The 23,846-nt window shown below is 45.4% G+C and overlaps 1 protein-coding gene and 2 long non-coding RNA genes across 4 annotated transcripts; 1 reads left to right on the forward strand and 2 right to left on the reverse strand.

Annotated features, from left to right (window-relative positions):
* Positions 1 to 360: 360 nt before the first annotated feature.
* On the reverse strand, positions 361 to 1,110 carry LOC120690544. The gene is made up of 2 exons (XR_005681800.1): positions 804 to 1,110; positions 361 to 720 (listed from the first exon to the last, which is right to left on the reverse strand). It is a non-coding gene; the product is annotated as an uncharacterized LOC120690544 (long non-coding RNA).
* A 22-nt stretch (positions 1,111 to 1,132) lies between these two features.
* On the forward strand, positions 1,133 to 17,160 carry LOC120690501 (beta-amylase-like). Its single transcript, XM_039973175.1, has 8 exons — positions 1,133 to 1,299; positions 1,483 to 1,881; positions 1,997 to 2,161; positions 2,624 to 2,887; positions 3,052 to 3,261; positions 3,358 to 3,597; positions 3,693 to 3,945; positions 17,021 to 17,160. Exons 1-7 carry the CDS (start codon positions 1,249 to 1,251, stop codon positions 3,828 to 3,830), a joined length of 1,467 nt encoding a protein of 488 aa, XP_039829109.1. The 5' UTR covers positions 1,133 to 1,248; the 3' UTR covers positions 3,831 to 3,945; positions 17,021 to 17,160.
* LOC120690534 lies at positions 2,192 to 3,139 on the reverse strand. Of its 2 annotated transcripts, none has more exons than XR_005681799.1 (3): positions 2,998 to 3,139; positions 2,639 to 2,875; positions 2,192 to 2,293 (listed from the first exon to the last, which is right to left on the reverse strand). It is a non-coding gene; the product is annotated as an uncharacterized LOC120690534 (long non-coding RNA). The 2 variants fall into 2 exon arrangements; XR_005681798.1 differs by having other exon boundaries at positions 2,639 to 2,919.
* Positions 17,161 to 23,846: the final 6,686 nt, after the last annotated feature.

The raw sequence follows: 23,846 nt of genomic DNA on the forward strand, positions 1-23,846 counted from the left end.
TTGCACATGCACTTGCGGCACAAACATTGTCAAACAAATGAAAAAAAAATACAACCGAAACATCGATAAATATATGCAAGCGCATGCATGAACGAATCATTTATAGACGGAGCAGTTTGAACCTTTGCGCCACTGGGGCGGCGACCATCCAATCCGGAACAGACTTCTGTTGCGCGCCCTCACGCGGCAGGTAGCTTAGCCACAACGGATTCCGTTCCAGGCTATAGCCGCAGGAGAAGTTCTATCGTCATGCAGGACATGAAGCACAAAGAGTGCACGCATGGTTGTTTTTCTTGGATAGCATTTCATATTATTGGTAGATAGAAAAGTACCAACAGATCTTATCTTAGACTCATAAAGGACATGAAAATTGAAGAGGCATGTAAAAATAGAGCTTAAACCCAATTTCATCATGATGAAATCTATCTCCTCTCCCTCCTAATTAGTACACTAGCAGTCTAGCATGCATCACATGTGCTCTGTTACTGAGAATGAAATCCCCGCTGAAAATGGCCTAGATAACATAAGCATTCTTCTGAAAATGGCCTAGTTAACATAAGCATCCGCGTGGCCCTTTACTGTTATTATACATATATTTACACCACACAAGTGTATACTTGCAAACCCACTCTCCTCGTGTCATTTTCACTCTTCTGAAAGGTATATTTTTTTTACTGTGGAACTTGGTCTTTTCGGACGTGTGGGGCTGGCAACTCTCTGCTGTAATATCAGACAGCATTCACATGTGACGAGGACAGAGCACCTGTTAGGTCTTGAGTAACCGGAAAACATAAAATTCTCACCTGCCTTCAGTACCTCCAAAACCAAAGGCTTTGCCGCACTCTCTGCTGTAATATCAGACAGCATTCACATGTGACGAGGACAGAGCACCTGTTAGGTCTTGAGTAACCGGAAAACATAAAATTCTCACCTGCCTTCAGTACCTCCAAAACCAAAGGCTTTGCCGCCCGACGAGTCGGAAATCAGAAATGAGTCACGGATTCAGTACCTCCAAAAACCAAAACCATTGATGTTAAGAACAAAAATCATCAGCTCACCGCGCACCCTTCCTGTTCCTGGGCGAGAGCCAAAGTGCACTGCTGGAGAAGAGCTCACCTCTCTCCTCTCCCGAGATCCCTGTATAAATAGGCCCCCAGGCTCCCTGCAACATTCATCAGCGCGAGCTCAGTGACCAGCAAGTAGAGACCAAGCCAGTGGGTGCTCCAAGAGCATAGCCAGCCAACCACAATGGCAGGAAACCTGCTAGAAAACTATGTCCAAGTCTACGTCATGCTCCCAGTAAGCTAGCTCAAGCATCATCCAGTTATTAACATGCTCTACCAGTAATAACTAATAAGTAATAACAAATAAACGAAGGAACTTTTAGCGAGTCTGCCGTTCCCAAAAAAGGGAAAATGGACCTCAATGATTTCCCAACTAACCTTTCTTTCTTCTTCCGCTCTTCGTGTGTGGAACATGTAGCTGGATATCATCACCGTCAACAACACCTTCGAGAAGGCCGACGAGACGAGGGCGCAGCTGCAGAAGCTGGTGGAGGCCGGCGCCGACGGGGTCATGATCGACGTCTGGTGGGGGCTGGTGGAAGGGAAGGCGCCCGGGGTCTACGACTGGAGCGCCTACAAGCAGGTGTTCAAGCTGGTGCAGGAGGCCGGGCTGAAGCTGCAGGCCATCATGTCGTGCCACCAGTGCGGCGGCAATGTCGGCGACGTCGTCAACATCCCGATCCCGCAGTGGGTGCGGGACGTTGGTGAGGCCAACCCCGACATCTTCTACACCAACCGGAGGAAGATGAGGAATATCGAGTACCTCACGATTGGAGTGGATGACCAGCCTCTCTTCCAGGGGAGAACTGCAATTCAGGTCAGCTGATTTAAAATCTTCAGTGTAGCGCATCCAGCAGAACCATTAATCCTTGGCGAAATCAAGCGTTCTTGCGATCTTGATGCGCTATCTTGGGGGCCTCTGTCTGTGACAGCTGTATGCTGATTACATGAAGAGCTTCAGGGAGAACATGGCAGAGTTCTTGGACGCTGGTGTAATCGTGGACATTGAGGTCGGACTTGGCCCTGCTGGAGAGATGAGGTACCCCTCCTATCCACAGAGCCAGGGATGGGTGTACCCAGGCGTTGGAGAGTTCATAGTGAGTGCTCTTTCCAGAAAAAATATATTCTTCCATCTTTCCTTTAGTAAATCAAAAGGAGATATATCCATGTGTTGGGCAAAGGCAGTCTAATTCTCTAATCTTGGTCCAAGTGTTGATTTCGGCTGGAAACTGTTTAGAATAAGCAAATGTTAGTGATTGCAATCAAAAGAAATGCTTGTATAAAATAAAATTCTCAACTTATTTGGCAAGAAGATGCTGGTATAAAATAAAATTCTCAACTTATTAGGCAAGAAAGGCCTTGAAAACTGTACAGTTCTTTTGAGAAAGGTGTCTGAAGCAAACCCAAAGGACCAAACCAGAGGAATCAAATGCTTGCTAAACTGACAAGGAATGGTATAAAATAAAACAACCAAATTTTATCCATACATCATTAAGAGTGGACAGAGGGCTGCACTTTAGCTGCTATAACTGATACTAAAGCAAAATTAAAATCTGCAGTGCTACGACAAGTACCTGGAAGCAGACTTCAAAGCTGCAGCGACAAAAGCTGGGCATCCTGAGTGGGAATTGCCCGATGACGCTGGGGAGTACAATGACACTCCTGAGAAAACCCAGTTCTTTGTGGACAACGGAACATACCAGACCGAGAAGGGGAAGTTCTTCCTCACATGGTACTCCAACAAACTGATCAAGCACGGGGATAAGATCTTGGACGAAGCAAACAAGGTCTTCCTGGGATGCAGAGTGCAGCTGGCCATCAAAGTAAGTACCATGGTGAATAACCTGGCTTAAAACTTCCAATTGTTTTCAAATTAGAATAATAAAGCCACAAGCTTCACTAGAGGCTAGAACACAAACTAAGAGATATTTACCGATATACGGGTGAATCTGGAACATAATATAACATGCTGAAATATTGCTTGCAGATCTCTGGCATTCACTGGTGGTACAGGGTTCCAAACCACGCAGCTGAGCTCACTGCCGGATACTACAACTTAGATGACAGAGACGGTTACAGAACCATAGCGCACATGCTCACACGGCATCGTGCTAGCATGAACTTCACTTGTGCTGAGATGAGGGACAATGAACAGAGTTCGGAAGCAAAAAGTGCACCTGAGGAACTGGTTCAGCAGGTAATTAAACTATTGGTCATTCATCTATAAATTGGTGATTTTTTCTCCTTGTATGGAATACGTCAAATATTCTTGTGCAACCATAAAAAATTGCAGGTGCTAAGTGCTGGATGGAGAGAGGGCCTAAACATAGCATGCGAAAATGCACTCAGTCGCTATGATGCCACAGCTTACAACACAATCCTCAGGAATGCAAGACCACAAGGAATCAACAAGAATGGCCCTCCTGAACACAAGTTGTACGGGTTCACCTACCTCCGAGTATCGAGTGAGCTCCTTGAAGGACAAAACTACGCCACTTTCAAAACTTTTGTCAGGAGAATGCATGCTAACCTGGTGAGTAGCACCCTTCAAAATCACATTCAGAATAGGACATATTCCGTATTTATGTTTGGAGCTACGTACTGACAGAAATACAAAAATTGTTTCAGGATTACAACGCAAATATTGATCCACTTGCACCTATGGAAAGATCAAAGCCAGAAATACCAATCGAAAAAATCCTGGAAGTAGCACAGCCAAAGTTGGAGCCATTTCCTTTCATCGAGAACACAGATCTACCAATTTAAACATCCCAATGGTTCAATCTACTGGAAGGGGCACAAGGAACTTTAAAAAGCAAGACAGACACAGCAAGCCTATTGTCGAACAATATGCTGAAACCAAATAAACTGCTATGTTAAGCAGACTATGTAAGGATCGATGGACCAAGAGGGGGGGTGAATTGGGCCTTTTTCAAATTCTAAAGCAAGGTAAAGCAACCTTAACCTATGCAATACTAGTAGGGCACCAATTCACCAACCGGATAACTAAGCTACCTACACAAGCTAAGAGAGATAAAAACAAAGTAAAGCCTAGCAAGGTAGAGCTAAGTTATGATCTCTAAGTCAAGCACATGAGTAAATTGCATGAAGGAAAATGCTTGAATAAAAGGAATGGACAAGAGACAACCGGATTTTTTCCCGTGGTATCGATGTGTTGGCACACACCCCTAATCCACGTTGTGACACTCTCAAAGAGTCTTGTCACCTCCCAAGTCACCGAGACGAGGGCGCTCACTAAGAGTCTCCGTTCACCATCCCGGCGTGGTGGAGATCAAGCCACGTACAATCTTCTTCTCCGGGCTCCCACAATCCTTGGCAAGCTCCGCGAGAAACACCCCGATCACCAAGATCGCCTAGGTGATGCCAATCACCAAGAGTAACAAGCTAAGGCCTTCACTTGAGCAAGAACCGATCACCAAGAACGGATGCACACTAGCTTCTCTCTACTCAAATCCTTAATCTTGCTTCTTGATTGATTGAATGCACAAGTATGTGAATGATGAAGCTCAAGGTGGCTCTTGACTATAGTATGAGTGTTTTGATGTTGCCTGGTGTCAAGAGTAGGCGAAATGACCCATTGGAGGGGTATATATAGGCAGCTCACACAAATAGAGCCGTTGGAGAAAAGCTGCCAGAAAACTGCGTAGCGCCGGTTAATCCGACGTACCCCCCATTGTCATCGTCGGTTTAACCGGTGAATGTAAACTGCCTCTTCTGAAAACTAGCCGTTACAACTGGGGCAGATTAACCGACGTAGCATCGGTTTAACCGGTGAGTGTAGTTGTCCACTGAACCACTGAAAAACCAAGTCTCTGGACAACTGCACCGACGTTAACTCAAACCTATCGTCGGTTTAACCGGTGAGTACAACTTTTGAATTCCTCTGAAAAAACCATCTCACTGGTCAATTGCACCGACGTCTTGATTCAAACAGCGTCGGTTAATCCGGTGAATAGAACTTGAATTGCCCTGGAAAAACCAACTCTGGACTAATGCACCGACGTTAAATTCAAACACGTCGGTTTAACCGGTGTATTGAATTTGTCCAGACTCTGCTGACTTCGTTTAACCGACGTATAGAAAATTGAGAGCGTCGGTTAAACCGGTGTATAGACTTTTTCTGATTTTGTCTTTTCTGATTTGAGTCTTGAATGAAATCCAAATATTCTTGAGATATAGTTTGAGAACCACTTATTTGAACTTCTAGAAACCTGAGTGACCATAGTGTGCATCCATTTTCAAATGATCATGTCCATGCTCAAGTTACTTAGCCTTAACCCCTCTTAATAGTGCGATCACTACAAAACTATAAAACCTTTACTAACCTAAGTGTCCTTCTCAACCTTGTGACACTTAGGACTAGAAAGATCCTTAGCCTTGACATATATAAGTTGAAAACCGAGATCGCCTTTTAGAATAACCGAAATTGAGGGGCCTCTTTTGACATATGACCAAATGAGCGATAAAGATCTTTTAAGCTGCACAAACTCATTAGTCACAATAATGGTTGTCATTAATCACCGAAACATACCTTGAGGGCCTAGATGCTTACAATCTCCCCCTTTTTGGTGATTGATGACAACACAAACATAAGTAACGAGAGAGCGAGAAAGATAAAGCAGAATAAACACAAGCAAACTCGAAAAGAAGGACCAAAGAGCTCAACGGCTCAAACGAAATCCATAGATATGTCTCAAAGAACGGCATACTCAAGCGACAAATGTACATATCCATGAATTAACACCAAATGTGATACAAAGAAACAAAGTCCTGATAACTACGAGCTCTCTCTAGCTCTACCCTCCCCCTGACTCTGGTGCTCCCCCTAACACCTCTCCCCCTTTGGCATCAAAGCACCAAAAGGCGAGCTACGGGTCGTGCTGTCGTGGTACGGCGACGAAGCGGTCCGGGTCGTCATCGTCGGACGGAGAACTCTCACCCTCGGTGACAGACGGAAGCTGCTGGTCTGGGTCTGAGCTCACTGGGGGAGTAACTGTCGTGGAGGCTCTCGTGCTGGCACTGCCTGGTAGAGGATCCGTAGAAGTCGTAACCGGGTCAGCAGAAGAAGTATCAATATCTGAAGAGGTGACTGCTGAGGCTGCCGGCTGCGTCGACTGTGGAAGCAGGGACTCCTCTACTGCTCCTCCCCCTGAAGGTGCTGCCTGAAGTGAGGAGGGGAGGGCGACCGACTGAACCGCTGACGGTGAGTCCTGAAAGAGTGTGGTCGCTGGCAGTGGTGAAAAGAGCGGACGACCGGCAGACCCAAAGAGTGCTGACATCGAGAACGTGGTCTCCGGTGTCGCTGAGGTAGCTGGAGCTGCAGTAGGAGCTGGAGGAGGAGGAGCTGGTGTGACGGCAAGCTGAGGTGCTCCTACACCCTGAAGTCCGGGCTGCTGCTGCTGTGGGGCGAGTCCGGTGTGAGAGTAAAGCTGGGAGATCATCCCGAACATCGCCATCATGCCCTGCTGCATCTGCTGGAACTGAGCGTCTGTCCTCTGTGAAACTCTGTCAATGAGGCCGACAAAACGCTCCTCTGTCGCTGCACGCTCTCGGGCTGCCTCTCTCTGAATAGCAGCAATCTGAGCCTCATGGGCTCTCCTGGCCTCCTCCTGAGCAAGTCTGTCCTCTCTCTGCTGGGTCACGAGCTGCTGTAGAAGTGAAGTGAGCTCGGACGGCTGAGTCACCTGAGACTCAGAGACTGTAGCAGCTGCTGGTGACTCTGGAGCTGGCTCTCTAGACCCCCCTGCCTCGTGGTCGTGACTAGCTGGGGCTGCTGCAGGGAAGTACTCTACGTCCTCGGAGGAGTCTGACTCAAGCTCAGACCAGTGTATCTCATCATCTCCCCCGGGAAGCTGTGCCTCTGCTGCTAGGAGTGCCTCATCCTCCTCTGCCACTCGTGCCTGAACCTCCGGTGACAGTCGAGCCATCGCTGCTCTATCTGCGTGTCTGCCCCTCCTCCTGTCCTGTGGAGCTGTGGGTCGGTAGACAGGGAACCTGGGAGCCTCGTCGTGACGGTAAGGAGCACTGATGGGTGACTCTGCTGGCACTATCATAGAGCATATGTAACTGATCCAGTGCGCATAGGGGAACTGTCGCACCACACCCATCCCGTCTGTGATCACATCCTCGATCTCAGCCAAAATAAAGTCAACTATGTCAAAGGGCTCGTGAGTGAGGATGTGTAGAAGCAGGAGCTGCTGCAGTCCCGTAAACCCCTCTGGGTAGCCACTCCTCGGTAACAGAGTCCTCCGGAGTGCCATGTGAACAGCGTAAGCCTCTGGGGTCAGCAAGCTCGGCACTCTGGCGTAAGAGGCTGGGAACGGCTGGCGGAAGCACTGAGTGATCGCCTCGTGAGAAGGAGCAATCCCGCCAACCATCGCCCTGCGGGGCGGATCTGAGTCCCCGTAAACCCTCTCGTGCAGCGAGACGTCGACCAGGTCAACTCCAAGAATACCAGCAATGGTCGCCCTCGACAAACCAAAGTCCTGCCCTCCAAACATGAAGTGCACAGCTCTGCGCTCGGGGGCTATCCAAGCTGTAGCGTAGAACACTCTGACCCAGTCCTCGATATAACGGTTCTGCTCCATCTCTAGCAGTCTAGGCAGACCTCTGAAGTGAGCAAAGTGTGCTCTCACATCTGCTCCCCCTGCGGCTGTCCTCAGTGAGACCCAGTCAAGAACCCTGTGCTGAAAGATCCGGTGGCCCCGCCTCTGGTAGGTCTCGTAGAAACTGGCCTGTAGCAAAGTCCAGAACCTCCTGTCGACTCTGCTGTCTCGGGTCACCGGGAACCAGACCTCCTCGTCAACACTCCACCTGAGCCTCTTGACCTTGGCCGCATTGGCTCGGGTCAAGTTCTGGAGCAGCACACCTGGCTCCAGACGCACAACAGTGTCCATACGAAACACTGCGCGCTCGGCCTCTAGGGCCTCGGCTCTACGAGCTGCTGCTGCTGCAGCTGTGGACCTGCGAGGCTCCTGTGGCTGGTGACCTCCTCGCGTCCTCGGTCCAGTGCGACGCTCGGTCGCTGGTGAAGTCTCTGGTGCTGGGGATGTCTGCCGAGTGCGGCCAGACCGTCGTAGAGTCGGTGACTCCTGTGTGCTCTGCCCCTGAGACTGCTCGGACTGCTCTGCCTCTGAATCTGAATCTGCAGCTGTATCTGACTGATCTGACTCTGCTGCTGCTGCTGTCGCGGCTCTGGTGGCCCTGGCACCTCTCACTTTGCCCATGCCCCTGCCTCTGCCTCTGCCTCTGGGGTCCTCCCTGATCTGGAACGGGCGAGCGCGGCCTGATGCCTGCTCCTCGGCGGCCTTGGCCACCATCTCGGCCTTCTCGGCCTCCTTCTCTGCACGAGTCCGCTTGCGAGCGGGCTTCTCGACCACGACCTCCTTTCCCTTTCTCTTCTCGCGACCCATCTCGAACAAGCAAATTGTCGAGCACCTGGTGAGCGCTGATCGGGTGCTGCTGCGGCGTGCAACTGCGGCTGCGGCGTGGGGCTGCGGCTGCGGCGTGGTGCTGCGGCTGCGGCGTGGTGCTCCGGCTGCGCTTGGCGATGGAGGCACGAGCGGCGGTGAGGGCGTGGTGCGGCGGCGGTGGCGGCTTACGCGCGCAGGCGGCGGCGCAGGGTGTTTGCGCGGGCGGCGCAGGCGCGCACGGGCGGCGCTGGGCGAGCGCGAGGGCGCGGCGGCGGCGACTCGACGTGCAGGCGAGCGGCGGCGCGAGGTTGAGGGCAAGCGGCGGCGCGGAGGGAAGGCGGCGGCGCGAGGGGAGCGAGTCGGGCGGCGGCGGCGTGAAGGAGTCGAGCGAAACAGAGGCCGGCGGCGCGGGGTCAAGAGATATATGACAAGTGGGCCCACGATTTTTCTTAACGCCGGTCGATCCGACGCCTAGGTTTTGATCACCGGTTGATTGCGTCGGTGTAGTTCACCCGAGGCTTCTGCAGATCTGAAACTGAACGCCGGTTGAACCGATGATACCAAAAGTGTACTCGTCGGTTTGATTGATCAAAACACCGGTTGATTGCTAGGTCTGATTTGCATTTACTATCACCGGTTGATCCGATGCTCTGACTTTTGTATACGCCGGTTGAACGCCTGAAACTTGACTGAGCTGAGACAAACTTAGTAACGCCGGTTGAACCGATGATGATGCTCCATTGAACGTCGGTTTAACCGGTGAAGCCAAAAACCCCACACTCAGCTCACTCTTCTATGCTAAGTCCAATAAACTTATAAAATTCAAATAAACTCAAGTTAATGGACTTGCATAGGCGACTTTACCCCTCAAAATAAATAGGATAGCACACTTGCTTAAATAAATTTCTTTTTAAACACAAGGAAAAGCCGCAAGAGAGACAAAGCGCCAAATAAAATGTATGAGCCATGTCATAGGAATATTGAAGATAGAAAGCTTCAAACTCATCATGACATTGCTCACTAGGCAATAACGCACCTAACACTTTGCTCTTTTCACTTTTCATGAATTAAGATCTTGTATATGAAAACAGGTCTCATTTTCATCAAGTGATCTCCTTTGTGACCCTTACGCATGCAATGATGATGCAAACTACAACCACATGCGAAAGTATAGTAAACATGAAGTGCACACTTATATGACAAGAAATGCATAACAAGAAATTAAGATCTACTTGTCAAGTTTGAACCCACGGGAAGCTTCTTCATGATGAGCCTTTCTACAAGCCTAGAGGAAAACAAGTGGACCACCACCTCTAGCTAAACCCTTGCTCATCACTATCTTACCATGGTTAGACAAGTGTCCTATATGTATGCATTTTTCTATATGACATGGCAACTTACATGACGTTTGCCGCATCTAACACATTGAGTTCATTTCTTAGCCTAACAAAGGTACTCTCGTCTAAAGGTTTTGTGAATATATCCGCCAATTGCTCCTCGGATCTCACACCTTGAAGGGAAATGTCCCCCTTGGCTTCGTGATCACGCAAGAAGTGATGGCGAATATCAATGTGCTTTGTGCGAGAGTGTTGAACTGGATTCTTGGCAATTTTTACGGCACTTTCATTGTCACAAAGGAGTGGGATCCTATCTAGTTTCACACCAAAGTCCAAAAGAGTTTGCTTCATATATAGGATTTGGGCACAACATGCACCGGCCGCTATATATTCCGCTTCCGCGGTGGACAAAGCCACGGAATTCTGCTTCTTACTCGACCAAGAAACTAGAGAACGCCCAAGCAAGTGGCAACCCCCGGAGGTACTCTTGCGATCCACACGGCTTCCGGCAAAATCCGAATCCGAGTATCCCAAGAGATCTAAACTAGCGCCTTTGGGGTACCACAAGCCTATGCTAGGAGTGTGCTTGAGATACCGAAGGATCCTATTCACAGCCGAAAGGTGTGACTCCTTTGGGTTAGCTTGAAAGCGGGCACACAAGCACACACTAAACATTATATCGGGCCTAGATGCGGTAAGGTAAAGCAAAGACCCTATCATAGAACGATAGAGAGATTGATCAATCGGTTTACCGTCCACATCCAAGTCGAGATGCCCATTTGTTGCCATGGGTGTCTTGATTGGCTTGCACTCATCCATCTTGAACTTCTTCAAGATATCTTTGGTATATTTTTCTTGATGGATGAATGTCCCTTCCTTCATTTGTTTGACTTGAAAACCAAGGAAGAAGGTCAATTCGCCAATCATGGACATCTCGAATTCCCTAGACATCATGGTAGCAAACTCATGGCTTAGCAAATCATTAGTTGAGCCAAAGATAATATCGTCAACATAAATTTGACAAATGAAAAGATCCCCGTTGACGTCTTTTGTGAACAACGTGGTGTCCACCCTCCCGATCTTGAAGCCTTGCATGATTAGGAAGTCACGAAGCCTCTCATACCAAGCCCTTGGAGCTTGTTTGAGCCCATAGAGTGCCTTGTGCAACCTATAAACATGGTTAGGATTCCTCGGATCTTCAAACCCGGGAGGTTGCTCAATATAAACAAGTTCGTTAATAACGCCATTTAAGAATGCACTTTTCACATCCATTTGATACAACTTAATGTTATGATGTGAAGAGTAAGCAAGAAGGATACGGATAGCTTCAAGTCTTGCGACCGGAGCAAAAGTTTCACCAAAATCCAAACCTTCAACTTGAGAGAACCCTTTTGCCACAAGTCTTGCTTTGTTGCGTATCACCACCCCATGTTCATCTTGCTTGTTTCGAAAGACCCACTTGGTGCCGATGATGTTCTTGTCTTTCGGAGGAGCTTCGAGGACCCAAACTTCATTGCGGGTGAAGTTGTTCAATTCATCTTGCATGGCCATCACCCAATCCGAGTCCTCAAGCGCTTCCTCTATGCTAGTGGGTTCAATACAAGAAACAAACGAGTGATATTCGCAAAATGAAGCATGTTTGGAGCGAGTTCTTACTCCTTTTGATGGACTACCAATGATTTGACCAATTGGATGATCCTTGGAGATGCGACCATGCTTCACTAGCGGTACTTGCGTTGATGCTTGTTGGGGTGGATCATGAGTGACTTGTGCTTGTGGTGGAACACTTTGCTCTTCTTGTTCTTGAACTTGGGGTGTTGGCGTTGGCACATCTTCTTGAGGTTGTGTATCATCTTTTTCTTGATCTTCATCCACTTGGGGCGCCGTGGAGGTGCTTGGTGTAGATGAGGAAGGTCCTCCCCCTTGATCATTGTCTTCATGCACCTCTTCCGGCTTGATATCCCCAATGGACATATTCTTCAAAGCTTCATCAATCTCCTCATCACCTACATTTTCATAGCCAACAACCTCCTCTTGGGAGCCATTAGATTCATCAAACTCCACATCACATGTTTCTTCAACTAACCCGGAGGTTTGATTGAATACTCTATATGCTTTGGAGTTTGATGCATAACCAAGAAAGAAACCTTCATCACATCTACTTTCAAACTTACCGAGCCTTTTCTTTTTATAGATGAAGCATTTACAACCAAAGACTCGAAAGTATGATATATTTGGTTTCTTCCCGGTGATGAGCTCATATGGAGTTTTCTTGAGGAGTCGGTGAGGATATACTCGGTTGGATGCATGACACGCCGTGTTGATTGCTTCCGCCCAAAACTTCTCGGACATGCCATAATCATCCAACATTGCTCTAGCTAGGGTGATGAGAGTCTTGTTCTTTCTTTCCACCACTCCATTTTGTTGAGGCGTGTAGGTGGCGGAAAACTCATGCTTGATGCCCTCTTCATCGCACCATTCTTCAATCTTCATGTTCTTGAACTCGGTGCCGTTGTCACTCCGGATCTTCACAATTGGGGAGTTGTACTCCCTTTGAGCTCTTCTTGCAAATGTCTTGAAGAGTTCCGGAGTTTCACCCTTATCGCCTAGAAACATAACCCAAGTGTAACGTGAAAAATCATCAACAATTACTAGGCAATAGAGGTTACCACCAATGCTCTTGTATGTAGTTGGACCAAAGAGGTCCATGTGTAGTAGCTCGAGCGGCTTGGAGGTAGACAACATCGTCTTGATGGGATGATGTGTTGCAACTTGCTTCCCGGCTTGACATGCTTTACATAGCTTGTTCTTGTCAAAGGTGACGTCCTTCAAGCCGGTGATCATCCCTCTCTTGTGGGCTTTCTTGAGGTTGCTCATGCCAATATGAGCAATTCTTCTATGCCAAAGCCACCCAAGAGAAGACTTGGTGAAGAGGCATGTCATGGTGCTTGTTTGCTTTGAAGAGAAATCCACCAAGTAAATGTTGCCATGCCTAAACCCCGTGAATACCAATGACTTGTCTTTTTCATGAGTTACTACAACACCATTCTTGTCAAAGGCACACGTTAGTCCAAGATCACACAATTGAGCAATTGAAATAAGATTAAAACTAAGTGCTTCTACAAACAAAACATTAGAAATAGATAAATCTTTAGAAATTGCTATTCTACCCAAACCTAAAACTTTTCCCCTTGAGTTATCACCATAGGTGACGTGTTCATGATCGCCGGGGTCTTCAAGGGAGGTGAACATGCTATCATTGCCGGTCATGTGTTGAGAGCAACCGCTATCAAGTACCCAATGTTTTCCACCGGCTTTGTAGTTCACCTACACACATGAGAATTCACTTTTGAGTTTTAGGAACCCAAACAAGCTTTGGGCCTTGCACATGTGTGACAAGAGCTTTTGGGACCCAAAGTTGCTTGGGGAGCTTTTTCTTTGACTCCTTAGTGAGTTTGCCAATGAATTTGGCCTTCACCTTGCCCTTCACTTTACTCAAGAGAAAATGGTTATTTTCAAACATTGATGAGTAATTCTTAGGTAAAGTGGGAAGAGGACGTGATGGTAGGGTGCACTCCCTAGTGTGGTGCCCGGTGACTTGGCAATGTTGGCAATATGAACCAACTTCCTTGATGAAGCTTATCTTGATCTCCGGAGAAGGAGTAGTGCCTTGATTTGGCTCCGGAAATGAACCAAGACCTCTCTTGCCATAGTCACGTGCATTGTTGAAGAGAATTTCCTTGTGGATGTATTCTCCTCTTGAGAGCTTCTCCACACTACTCTTGAGGCTTGCAACTTGATCCATCAATTCCTTTTCCCTAGAAGGTGCAAGCTCGGGCAAAGCATTAGTAGCATTTGCATTAATGAGTAGGTCATCACATGAAGTAGAAGCATTGACCTTCTCAATAGTTTCATGAGCAAAGTTCTCAAGACTTGGGTCAATTACTTCATAGGCAAATTCAAGTTCTTGATACTTGTGAGCCAACTCCCTATGCTCTTGTTTAAGCTTTTTGTGGCTCTCTTCAACTTGCTTAGCAAGTACAAGTGACTCATTGTGCTTTTTGAGCAAGTCATTGTACTTGCCAAGCAAATCGGAGTGGGCAAGCTCTAACTTTGCACGAGTGCTCTCAAGAATCTTGACTTTGCCCTTTTCCCTCTTGATGACGGATGTATACTCATTAATGAGGTTAGCAAACTCATTAGGGTCAAGCTCATCATCACTATCATCTTCACTCTCACATACCTTAGAGTTACCTTTGGCCATGAGGCACATTGGAGGTGGAGGTAGTGATGGTTCTTCATTTGTGAGGGCGATGGTGACTATGTCTTCTTCATCACTTGAATCTTCGCTTGATGAGACATCGGTCACCCACTCTTGTTTTTCCACCAAGAAGCTTCTCTTGGTGTGCCCTTTCTTCCTTGGGAAGAGCTTGGTCTTCTTGTCATGGCTCTTTTTCTTCCCAAGTCTCTTGTTTTTGTTCTTCCTTTCTTCTTCTTCATCATCGCTTGAATCATGGCGATGCTTGCTCTTGTGATCCTTGTTTCTTTTGTCCGGCTTGGGGCAATTTGGACGGATGTGACCTTTTTCTCCACAATTGTAGCAAATTTTGTTCTTGACATCCATTGGCCGGAACATTCCCTTCTTAGAGTCAAAGTTGAACCCCTTCTTGTTGATCTTGTCATTCAAGCGGGTGAACTTTCTCATCATAAGAGCAAGCTCTCCATCATCTTCAACATCGGATGAGCTTTCATGATGATCATCTTCTTCATTGCTTGAGCTAGAATCTTGCTTGATCATCTTGAGCTTGCGGGCTTTGTTTGCCTTGGTCTTTAGAGCAATTGATTTGCTTGAAGTTGGCTCTTCGGACATACCAAGGATACTCATCTCATGAGCGCGAATTTCGCCCACAAGTTCTCCTACTTCCATTGTGTCAAGATTCTCCTTTTGAAGCATAGCATTGATGATGTTATACTTGGGCTTCGGGAGGAGCATGAGAATCTTGCGATTGATGGAGGCACTGTCAATTTTGGATATTTCAAGTGCATTAATGTCCTTGACAATGACATTCAAGCGAGAGTACATATCATTGCAATTTTCATGAGCTAGCATTTTAAAAGAATCATACTTAGCTCTAAACAAGTGATATTTTTGTTCACGGACTTTTGTGGAGCCTTCATGAATTTCAATTAGTTCTTTCCATATATCACTTGCTAAGTCCATGCCATTAACTCTAGCAAAGACTTCCTCACTAATGGCTTCGAAAATTGCATTTCTAGCCTTAGCATTCCATTTTAATTGTTCGGTGGTGGGAGTTCCGGTGAACCCGGTCTTAGTCGCCAACCATACTTCGGGGGCGATCGCATCAAGGTATGCGGCCATGCGAACTTTCCAATAGGCAAAGTTCTTGCCCTCGAAGTGAGGCGGCGAACCACCCATCTTGGCCATGGCTCTAGGCGGTGAAGCCTAATGATCCAAATGAGCAACGAGGCTCTGATACCAATTGTAAGGATCGATGGACCAAGAGGGGGGGTGAATTGGGCCTTTTTCAAATTCTAAAGCAAGGTAAAGCAACCTTAACCTATGCAATACTAGTAGGGCACCAATTCACCAACCGGATAACTAAGCTACCTACACAAGCTAAGAGAGATAAAAACAAAGTAAAGCCTAGCAAGGTAGAGCTAAGTTATGATCTCTAAGTCAAGCACATGAGTAAATTGCATGAAGGAAAATGCTTGAATAAAAGGAATGGACAAGAGACAACCGGATTTTTTCCCGTGGTATCGATGTGTTGGCACACACCCCTAATCCACGTTGTGACACTCTCAAAGAGTCTTGTCACCTCCCAAGTCACCGAGACGAGGGCGCTCACTAAGAGTCTCCGTTCACCATCCCGGCGTGGTGGAGATCAAGCCACGTACAATCTTCTTCTCCGGGCTCCCACAATCCTTGGCAAGCTCCGCGAGAAACACCCCGATCACCAAGATCGCCTAGGTGATGCCAATCACCAAGAGTAACAAGCTAAGGCCTTCACTTGAGCAAGAACCGATCACCAAGAACGGATGCACACTAGCTTCTCTCTACTCAAGTCCTTAATCTTGCTTCTTGATTGATTGAATGCACAAGTATGTGAATGATGAAGCTCAAGGTGGCTCTTGACTATAGTATGAGTGTTTTGATGTTGCCTGGTGTCAAGAGTAGGCGAAATGACCCATTGGAGGGGTATATATAGGCAGCTCACACAAATAGAGCCGTTGGAGAAAAGCTGCCAGAAAACTGCGTAGCGCCGGTTAATCCGACGTACCCCCCATTGTCATCGTCGGTTTAACCGGTGAATGTAAACTGCCTCTTCTGAAAACTAGCCGTTACAACTGGGGCAGATTAACCGACGTAGCATCGGTTTAACCGGTGAGTGTAGTTGTCCACTGAACCACTGAAAAACCAAGTCTCTGGACAACTGCACCGACGTTAACTCAAACCTATCGTCGGTTTAACCGGTGAGTACAACTTTTGAATTCCTCTGAAAAAACCATCTCACTGGTCAATTGCACCGACGTCTTGATTCAAACAGCGTCGGTTAATCCGGTGAATAGAACTTGAATTGCCCTGGAAAAACCAACTCTGGACTAATGCACCGACGTTAAATTCAAACACGTCGGTTTAACCGGTGTATTGAATTTGTCCAGACTCTGCTGACTTCGTTTAACCGACGTATAGAAAATTGAGAGCGTCGGTTAAACCGGTGTATAGACTTTTTCTGATTTTGTCTTTTCTGATTTGAGTCTTGAATGAAATCCAAATATTCTTGAGATATAGTTTGAGAACCACTTATTTGAACTTCTAGAAACCTGAGTGACCATAGTGTGCATCCATTTTCAAATGATCATGTCCATGCTCAAGTTACTTAGCCTTAACCCCTCTTAATAGTGCGATCACTACAAAACTATAAAACCTTTACTAACCTAAGTGTCCTTCTCAACCTTGTGACACTTAGGACTAGAAAGATCCTTAGCCTTGACATATATAAGTTGAAAACCGAGATCGCCTTTTAGAATAACCGAAATTGAGGGGCCTCTTTTGACATATGACCAAATGAGCGATAAAGATCTTTTAAGCTGCACAAACTCATTAGTCACAATAATGGTTGTCATTAATCACCGAAACATACCTTGAGGGCCTAGATGCTTACAGACTACAATCATGTTGCACCAATAATCTTGTGTTGTTCAACCTGAGGCTTGATGCTTGTCTAATGAGCTGTAATACCTTGGCCTTCACATTGTTGTATGTATTTGAGCTAATGAATAAAAATGTTGTTATGTGGCTTATTTATTGTGCTATTTGGAGAGGCCACTATAAAAAGAATCATTTGAGAACATCATGGGAAACACCAACGATTCATGAAAAGGAATCAATACAGCAAGTAGTTTTACCAAGTGAGATCTATTTAATGTTATTTTAAGAGACTAAAATTTACTGCAGAGCAAATAGAGCTCATGCTTAAGAGACTATTTTCTGGCTTTTGGCTTTACTGATGCAGAGTGACGAAAATCCAAAAATGCAGTATCTATCATAGTACAAAATGCAAACCTCCAGGTAGCTGAAATCTAGTTCGTTTCACTTCAACATCAAAGGTGCTTCAAATTGCAGTGGAGCTGTGGAGGTGTACTATGTTTTGCAGACCATCATGCAGTTGTATGAGGAATGAAGAACTTCAACCTAAATCTGATAACCACGGGACTGAGAACTTGCTTGGATGGTGGGGGAGGCTGTCTCCTAGAATGCTAAGAGAAAGGAAATGACAGCAAAACAGCAGAGCACAGTAACAGCCTGTTTTCTTCGAGATGACTAGGCCATACGTGCTACTACCTCTGTTCGTTTTTAGTAGCTGTATGAGGATTAGAAAAGTTTTTAGAGATATATTTTGACCACCAATTTCTCTAATAATATCAGTTATAACAAAATCAATGCTATATTAAATATATTTTAAATCTGAATTTATTCATATACCTTTTATGCACTAAGCATGCATACAATTTGATTAATTATTGGTAAAAATTTTGAATTTTTAAAATCCTAATACGCCTACAGAAAACAAACAAGCAGAGTATTTGATTACTGATAGGGCGACCGAATTTAGGACATTTAAATAGTTGTAGGTAACTATCCAAATGGAAAACCACTAATTCAGTCAAGTAGTTAGCGGACTGACTGTTGCTAGAGCAAGAATTAATCTATCAGAAATTCAGAACATGTTATGACTTAAATGGCTGGTTTGGCCAAGTTTAGCTAATCACAGAATTACTGAGAAGGAAAAAACTCTCTACCGTGTCTCACTTATCCGTGCCAGATTTGCAATTGCTAGTTTCATACTGAAATCTCACATAGCAACTTGGGCGTTACAGGTAATTTGCTAATATGTTGTAAACTGATGGTTAAGTCTGCTACTTCAGTGAAGCGCTAGCAGGCCAGCATGATGGTGGTAGCGCGGCCCTCGGTTTCAAGTTAACCATACATACTCGATGGGGTGGTGATGTTTTGTTGGGGTTCCAACATTAAGGGATCGAACTGCATCTTCTCAACAAGGGTGTGTGCTGAACTCTGAACCTGGGAGCAGCGAGGTCGACTAACCTGCCTGATGCCGTGGGCTGTGCCGGGACCGACGAGTCGACAAGCAACACGCATGCACCTTCGCCCTGCGACCAGCGCGGGCCCAGTGCTCGCCGCCCTCGCGAGCCAGGCGGCGGCGGCGGCGCCGCCGCCGCTACTCCGCGAGTGGTCAGGAGGATGTGGGTTGTGGAGTAGCCAGGTGGGCTCACTGGGCTGGGCCGTTGGGGATGGAAGTCTTGTTGCTTGTCATGCTCATGCCTCCTGCGATCTTATTCCTGCGACTCTGTTCAAAGGAATAGGGCGTTTCTTTCAGGAAATGCAGAGCACCTCCTATGAAGTTCACAAGGCCCAAACTTGTTCTAAATAGATAGATACTGTTTGATTCTTCAACTAAAACTTCAACCTCGAAAGGGTTGTTCTGGCTTTGATCTACTCAATTGGGTGTTTTTTTTTCCCATTCAGGGTGCATTCGTGGTTTCAGTGCCAAGACATTTTGATAATGCAAAAATTCAGAACAAAGTTAGGACTATTCCTTCTATATTCATGAGCATTGACTGCCTTTTTTTAGGAAACGTACATGTTGTTTAGATCCAAAAAAATTAGCCAAAAACATCCAATTGAATGTTTAAGCACATGCATGGAGTATTAAATATAGACAAAATAAAAAAAATCAATTGCACAGTTCGCCTGTAAATTGCGACACGAATCTTTTGAGCCTAATTGCGCCATGATTTGACAATGTGACCTACAGTAAATATTTGCTAAATACAGATTAATTAGGCTTAATAAATTTGTCTTGCGGCTTACAGGCGGAATCTGTAATTTGTTTTGTTATTAGTCTACATTTAATACTTTAAATATGTGTTCGTATGCTTTAAAAACTTTACAAGTAAAGAACTAAACAAAGCCGTATTACTGGATAAGGAAAACATACATAGACATGTGCCAAGTATGACATAGATACAGGGACAGCTAGCCAACCAAACTACAAAGGAGTCCCTCATAAAAAAAAAGAATACAACTAGGGATGCAAGTCTCATCTTTTTTGGGGTTATTGGGGTGGATCCAAAATTTGATAAAATGAACTAGAATGACATTCTACGTAATTATTTTGAGAGAGAAAATGAACTAATATGAGAAAATCAAAAATACCAATGGGTACCCACTTGCATCCCTAAATAAAACGCCTCGGACTCCTCTGCTTGCCATCTGCGCTGGAGCTCGCCGCCGCGCAGTGAATCAGTGATTGCCATCGACGAAGACCTCCAAGCCTAACATGCTTCACCAGAGGATAGAACACAAACTAAGAGATATTTACTGGTATGCGGGCGAATCTGGAACATAACCTGACATGCTCAAATATTTGCTTGCAGATTTCTGGCATACACTGGCGGTACAGGGTTCCAAACCACGCGGCTGGGCTCACTAGAGGTGCAAGTTAATAATCTTTAGGTGCACCTTAACCCTCTTTAGTTCAAAATTTTGTACTATTTCTCCAAAAGTTTGAACTAAAAAGGATTGGAGGTACATCAAAGGGTCACCTCTTTGCACCGAGCTCACAGCCGGATACTACAACTTAGATGACAGAGATGTTTACAGAACCATAGCACACATGCTCACAAGGCATCGTGCTAGCATGAACTTCACTTGCGCTGAGATGAGGGACAATGAACAGAGTTCGGAAGCAAAAAAGTGCACCTGAGAACTGGTTCAGCAGGTAATTAAACTATTGGTCACTCATCTATAAATTGGTGATTTTTCTCCTTTTAGGAACACAAAAGCAGTTCTAAATGATCATCAAATATTCTTGTGCAACCATAAAAAATGGCAGGTCTGGATGGAGAGAGGGCCTACACATAGCATGCGAAAATGCACTCAGTCGCTATGATGCAACAGCTTACAACAGCCTCAGGAATGCAAGACCGCAAGGAATCAACAACAATGGCCCTCCTGAACACAAGTTGTATGGGTTCACCTACCTCCGAGTATCGAATGAGCTCCTTGAAGGACAGAACAACTCCACTTTCAAAACTTTTGTCAGGAGAATGCATGCTAACCTGGTGAGTAACACGCTTGAAAATCAAGACATTCATAATTGGACATATTTGTGTTTGGAGCTACGTACTGACAGAAATACTTATGGATAAGTCTTTGTGCTGGATGGATAAGGCATAGAGTCCTTGCAAGGACCAGGGCATATATTCCTTTAGCATATTTCAGTTTGCTAGGACAGCATCTTGCTAGGACAGTCAGTTTGCTAGGACAGCATCTAGCTTTAGTTCTTTTGACTAGCATCTTAGCATCTTTTGCTGCAGCAAGCTTTGGCTGCCTGCCTTGGCTGCCTATAAGTATGTATCCCCAGCCCCTTGGGTTGGCATGACTTTGAGTTTGTGAATATGAGAAAACCAGAAAATTGCCCCAAGTTCATTGTCATCCTCTCAGCTCAATGAGAGTTAGAATTGAGCTTCTAACATCTGGTATCAGAGCCGTACTTTCCTGTAGGTTGGATATCTCTTGCTCCTCCCCTTCCCAAGCCTCTGTAGCAGCCCAACCACCACCACCAGCAGCTAGCGCAGCAGCAGTAGCAGCTGCACCAGCAGCAGCAGCTGCACTAGCAACAGCAGCAGCAGCAGCAGCTGCACCAGCAGCTTCTTCCCCGTTCCCTTCCCCCTCTCCACGCAACAGCCCCTTGGAGGCGCGCCATGTCCGACGCACCGTCTCAGCTGTGGCAGAACCGCCTAAATTATCCCGGCTCAAGTGCGTAAACCATCACCATAAAGGCAACATTAGCTTAAACGCACTTCAAACGGAACAATTTTTGGTCTGTCGGGTAACGTCCCGATACAACCACCGATTCTCGGATCGAACAAGCATACCTCGCACGAAGGCGAGTCCAGAGATATTACAACCACAAATTTTACAACACAGGCAAGTTCAGTAGTGATTACAAAATAGTTCAAACCATTATTACAAAACCAACTTAAGTAAAACAGTTCTACAAAACATAATTATAAGTTCAGAGTCTAAACAGCGGAAGATGAAACACGATTTCTACAACACGTCGCCAAAAGTATACCAAGCTAGCCCAAGCCGGGTATCACTCGTCATAGTCATTGCCGGCCGAAGACGTATCCCATTCTACGGACCAGCCAGGAGGCAAAGCGCAAGGATAGGTCAAGCTAGCGATCTGATCCTCAAAACTCATACCTGAAAAAGGATTTCAACAGCAAGGCTGAGTATTCTAATACTCAGCAAGACTTAACCGACAACGGGTATAAGTAGCCCACCTTAGCTAGACTATGCAAGGCATTTGTAAGGCTCTGGTTTTCCTTTGCTGAAAAGCAATAAAGAGTAGGTCCTTACTTTCAAGTTTTAGCTTCAAGATTCTAGTTGATTAACCATTCTATGTAAGCATCTACTAACCAAACATGGTGGAACTTCTAAGCAAGCATCAAGATTAATAAGAATATTGTTGCTCTTATTACTCTGTGTGGCAAAGAGATCAAGCAGTCTCATTTCATCGTGAGAGGCGGACGATTCTGAATCGAAATTCAACCTTGCAAGGGTAACCTAGCACACACGTCTGGAATACCGTCGGGTCATTCCCAAACAACCGTTAACCTTTCTTTCCGGCTTGTGGATAGTGCCACTCTCCCCGACTACAGGGCTCCAAGGCCGAACCTTGTCCCTAGAAGTCGTAGTGTTGCGCAACATATAATAAAACCTATCCCTACTGAGAGAGTGGGAGGTATATCCACTCCCCGGTCCAATCGGCTACTAGGCTTGCCGCGTACCATATTTACGGCATGTGACTAGTACTTTCAAAAACTTAACCAGCACTACCACACACCGCGACCTTAGCAAGTTCATCAACACAGACGGGGTCTCACATAGGACATAATATCGAACACAACCCCGTCCGTCGTCCTTATATTGATAACAGAAAGTAAACAAGCAATTCCTATAAAGCTCGCGAGTGACAGGCAATCACTCGACTTTTACCGTTCCTATAAGCTTAGCAGATAGTCGAACTCAGGTCTAGTGTTCAGTACATAGGTTCCTAGGATCATGCATCTAGGGTTTTCAATTCAAATCCTAAGAACTGTAAATGCACAAGTAAGTAACAACAGTAAATGATAATAATTTGAAATATAGGTTATGTCCGGGGCTTGCCTTCTCGGTAATTGCTAACTATTTCAGCGCTAGGCTCTTCCGAACTTTGGTTCGGGGCTTCAGTTAGTTCCGCAGTGTTCACTTGAGTTTTCGAGATCACCTCCGTCAGATTCCGGGATCAGCTCGTACGTCCCGTCCGATAAGGCAGTCGTGTCTATATGCAATGCAAGAACAACATTAAAAACAAACATGGGTAATCGTTTATAGAGTAGTTAAATAACAAATTTAACTACACAAGGCATTATGATCAACAGCACAAAAGAAGTTAACTAACTTCACAAAATGAGTGGTGGTGATTTTCCTATACAAGTAAGTCCTGGTTTGTAAATAAATTAACAAATCAGAGTACAAATAGTACTAAAATCTACCAAAATTACCCTAAACAGAACGTGAACAAAGTAATCTACCCTGTAAAAATCATGCCAAGACATTTAACCATTTAAACACAAAAAAATCATTTACTATGATAACATCTAGAACAAGCAAGAATTACACAGGTCAAACTAAAGAAGATCAGAAGCTCAAAATTTAACATGAGATCTACACAGGGATGATCTAGCTACTGTGAATTTTTCATGATTTTATCTACATAGAATTTATTCTGAGAAAAATAAACAAAACAGACATCAGTTTAACAAAAATCAATTTTAACTACTGATCTAGCCATGAACTGAAGCTTAAACTTCCTGGACAAACTAAACTACTCAAAAAGAACATGTCAAAATAAAATCATGATTTATTACAAACAGAAACTATTTACCATAAATAAAGTGTACTAAACAAAGATTAAAACAAATAAATAGCTACACAAGAGAACTGACCATGAAATTTTTATAGAAAAGCTAGTGTTACATAAGTAAACTACCACCAAAATTTCATAGCAATATCAGCTTTCAAGCACCAGATAAGAAAAAGATTAAACATCTAGTATTTCTTTATCTAGTGACACAAAACCATTTATACAGCAAAAACTTGCAACTAAAGCCTAACATATTATGGTTCTACTGCATAGAGCTCTTCAAAAGGATTCCAAAACATCAAGATTTGCTATTTTACGAATTTTCTATGAATTGATCTAGAATTTCAAAGTTCACTGAAAATATTACAAAGCAGCCCATACTGGCACTATTCATCTGAGTCTAGGCCTATGCAAATAACCCCCTGGGTTTTCTTTCCTTTCAACCCGAGGTCCCTGGGCCGGGTCAGAGAGGGGAGGCGGCGGTTGACCGGC

This window comes from Panicum virgatum, chromosome 2K, assembly GCF_016808335.1.
Source record: "Panicum virgatum strain AP13 chromosome 2K, P.virgatum_v5, whole genome shotgun sequence".
In the NCBI taxonomy this organism is placed as follows: Eukaryota; Viridiplantae; Streptophyta; class Magnoliopsida; order Poales; family Poaceae; genus Panicum; species Panicum virgatum.

Excerpts from the sequence above, each read along its gene's own strand:
- LOC120690501 (XM_039973175.1), top strand. The coding sequence starts at position 1,249 with ATGGCAGGAAACCTGCTAGAAAACTATGTCCAAGTCTACGTCATGCTC. Across the intron at positions 3,262-3,357 it reads CTGAGGAACTGGTTCAGCAG|GTGCTAAGTGCTGGATGGAG; the intron begins GTAATTAAACTA and ends AAAAAATTGCAG. Across the intron at positions 3,598-3,692 it reads GGAGAATGCATGCTAACCTG|GATTACAACGCAAATATTGA; the intron begins GTGAGTAGCACC and ends AAATTGTTTCAG.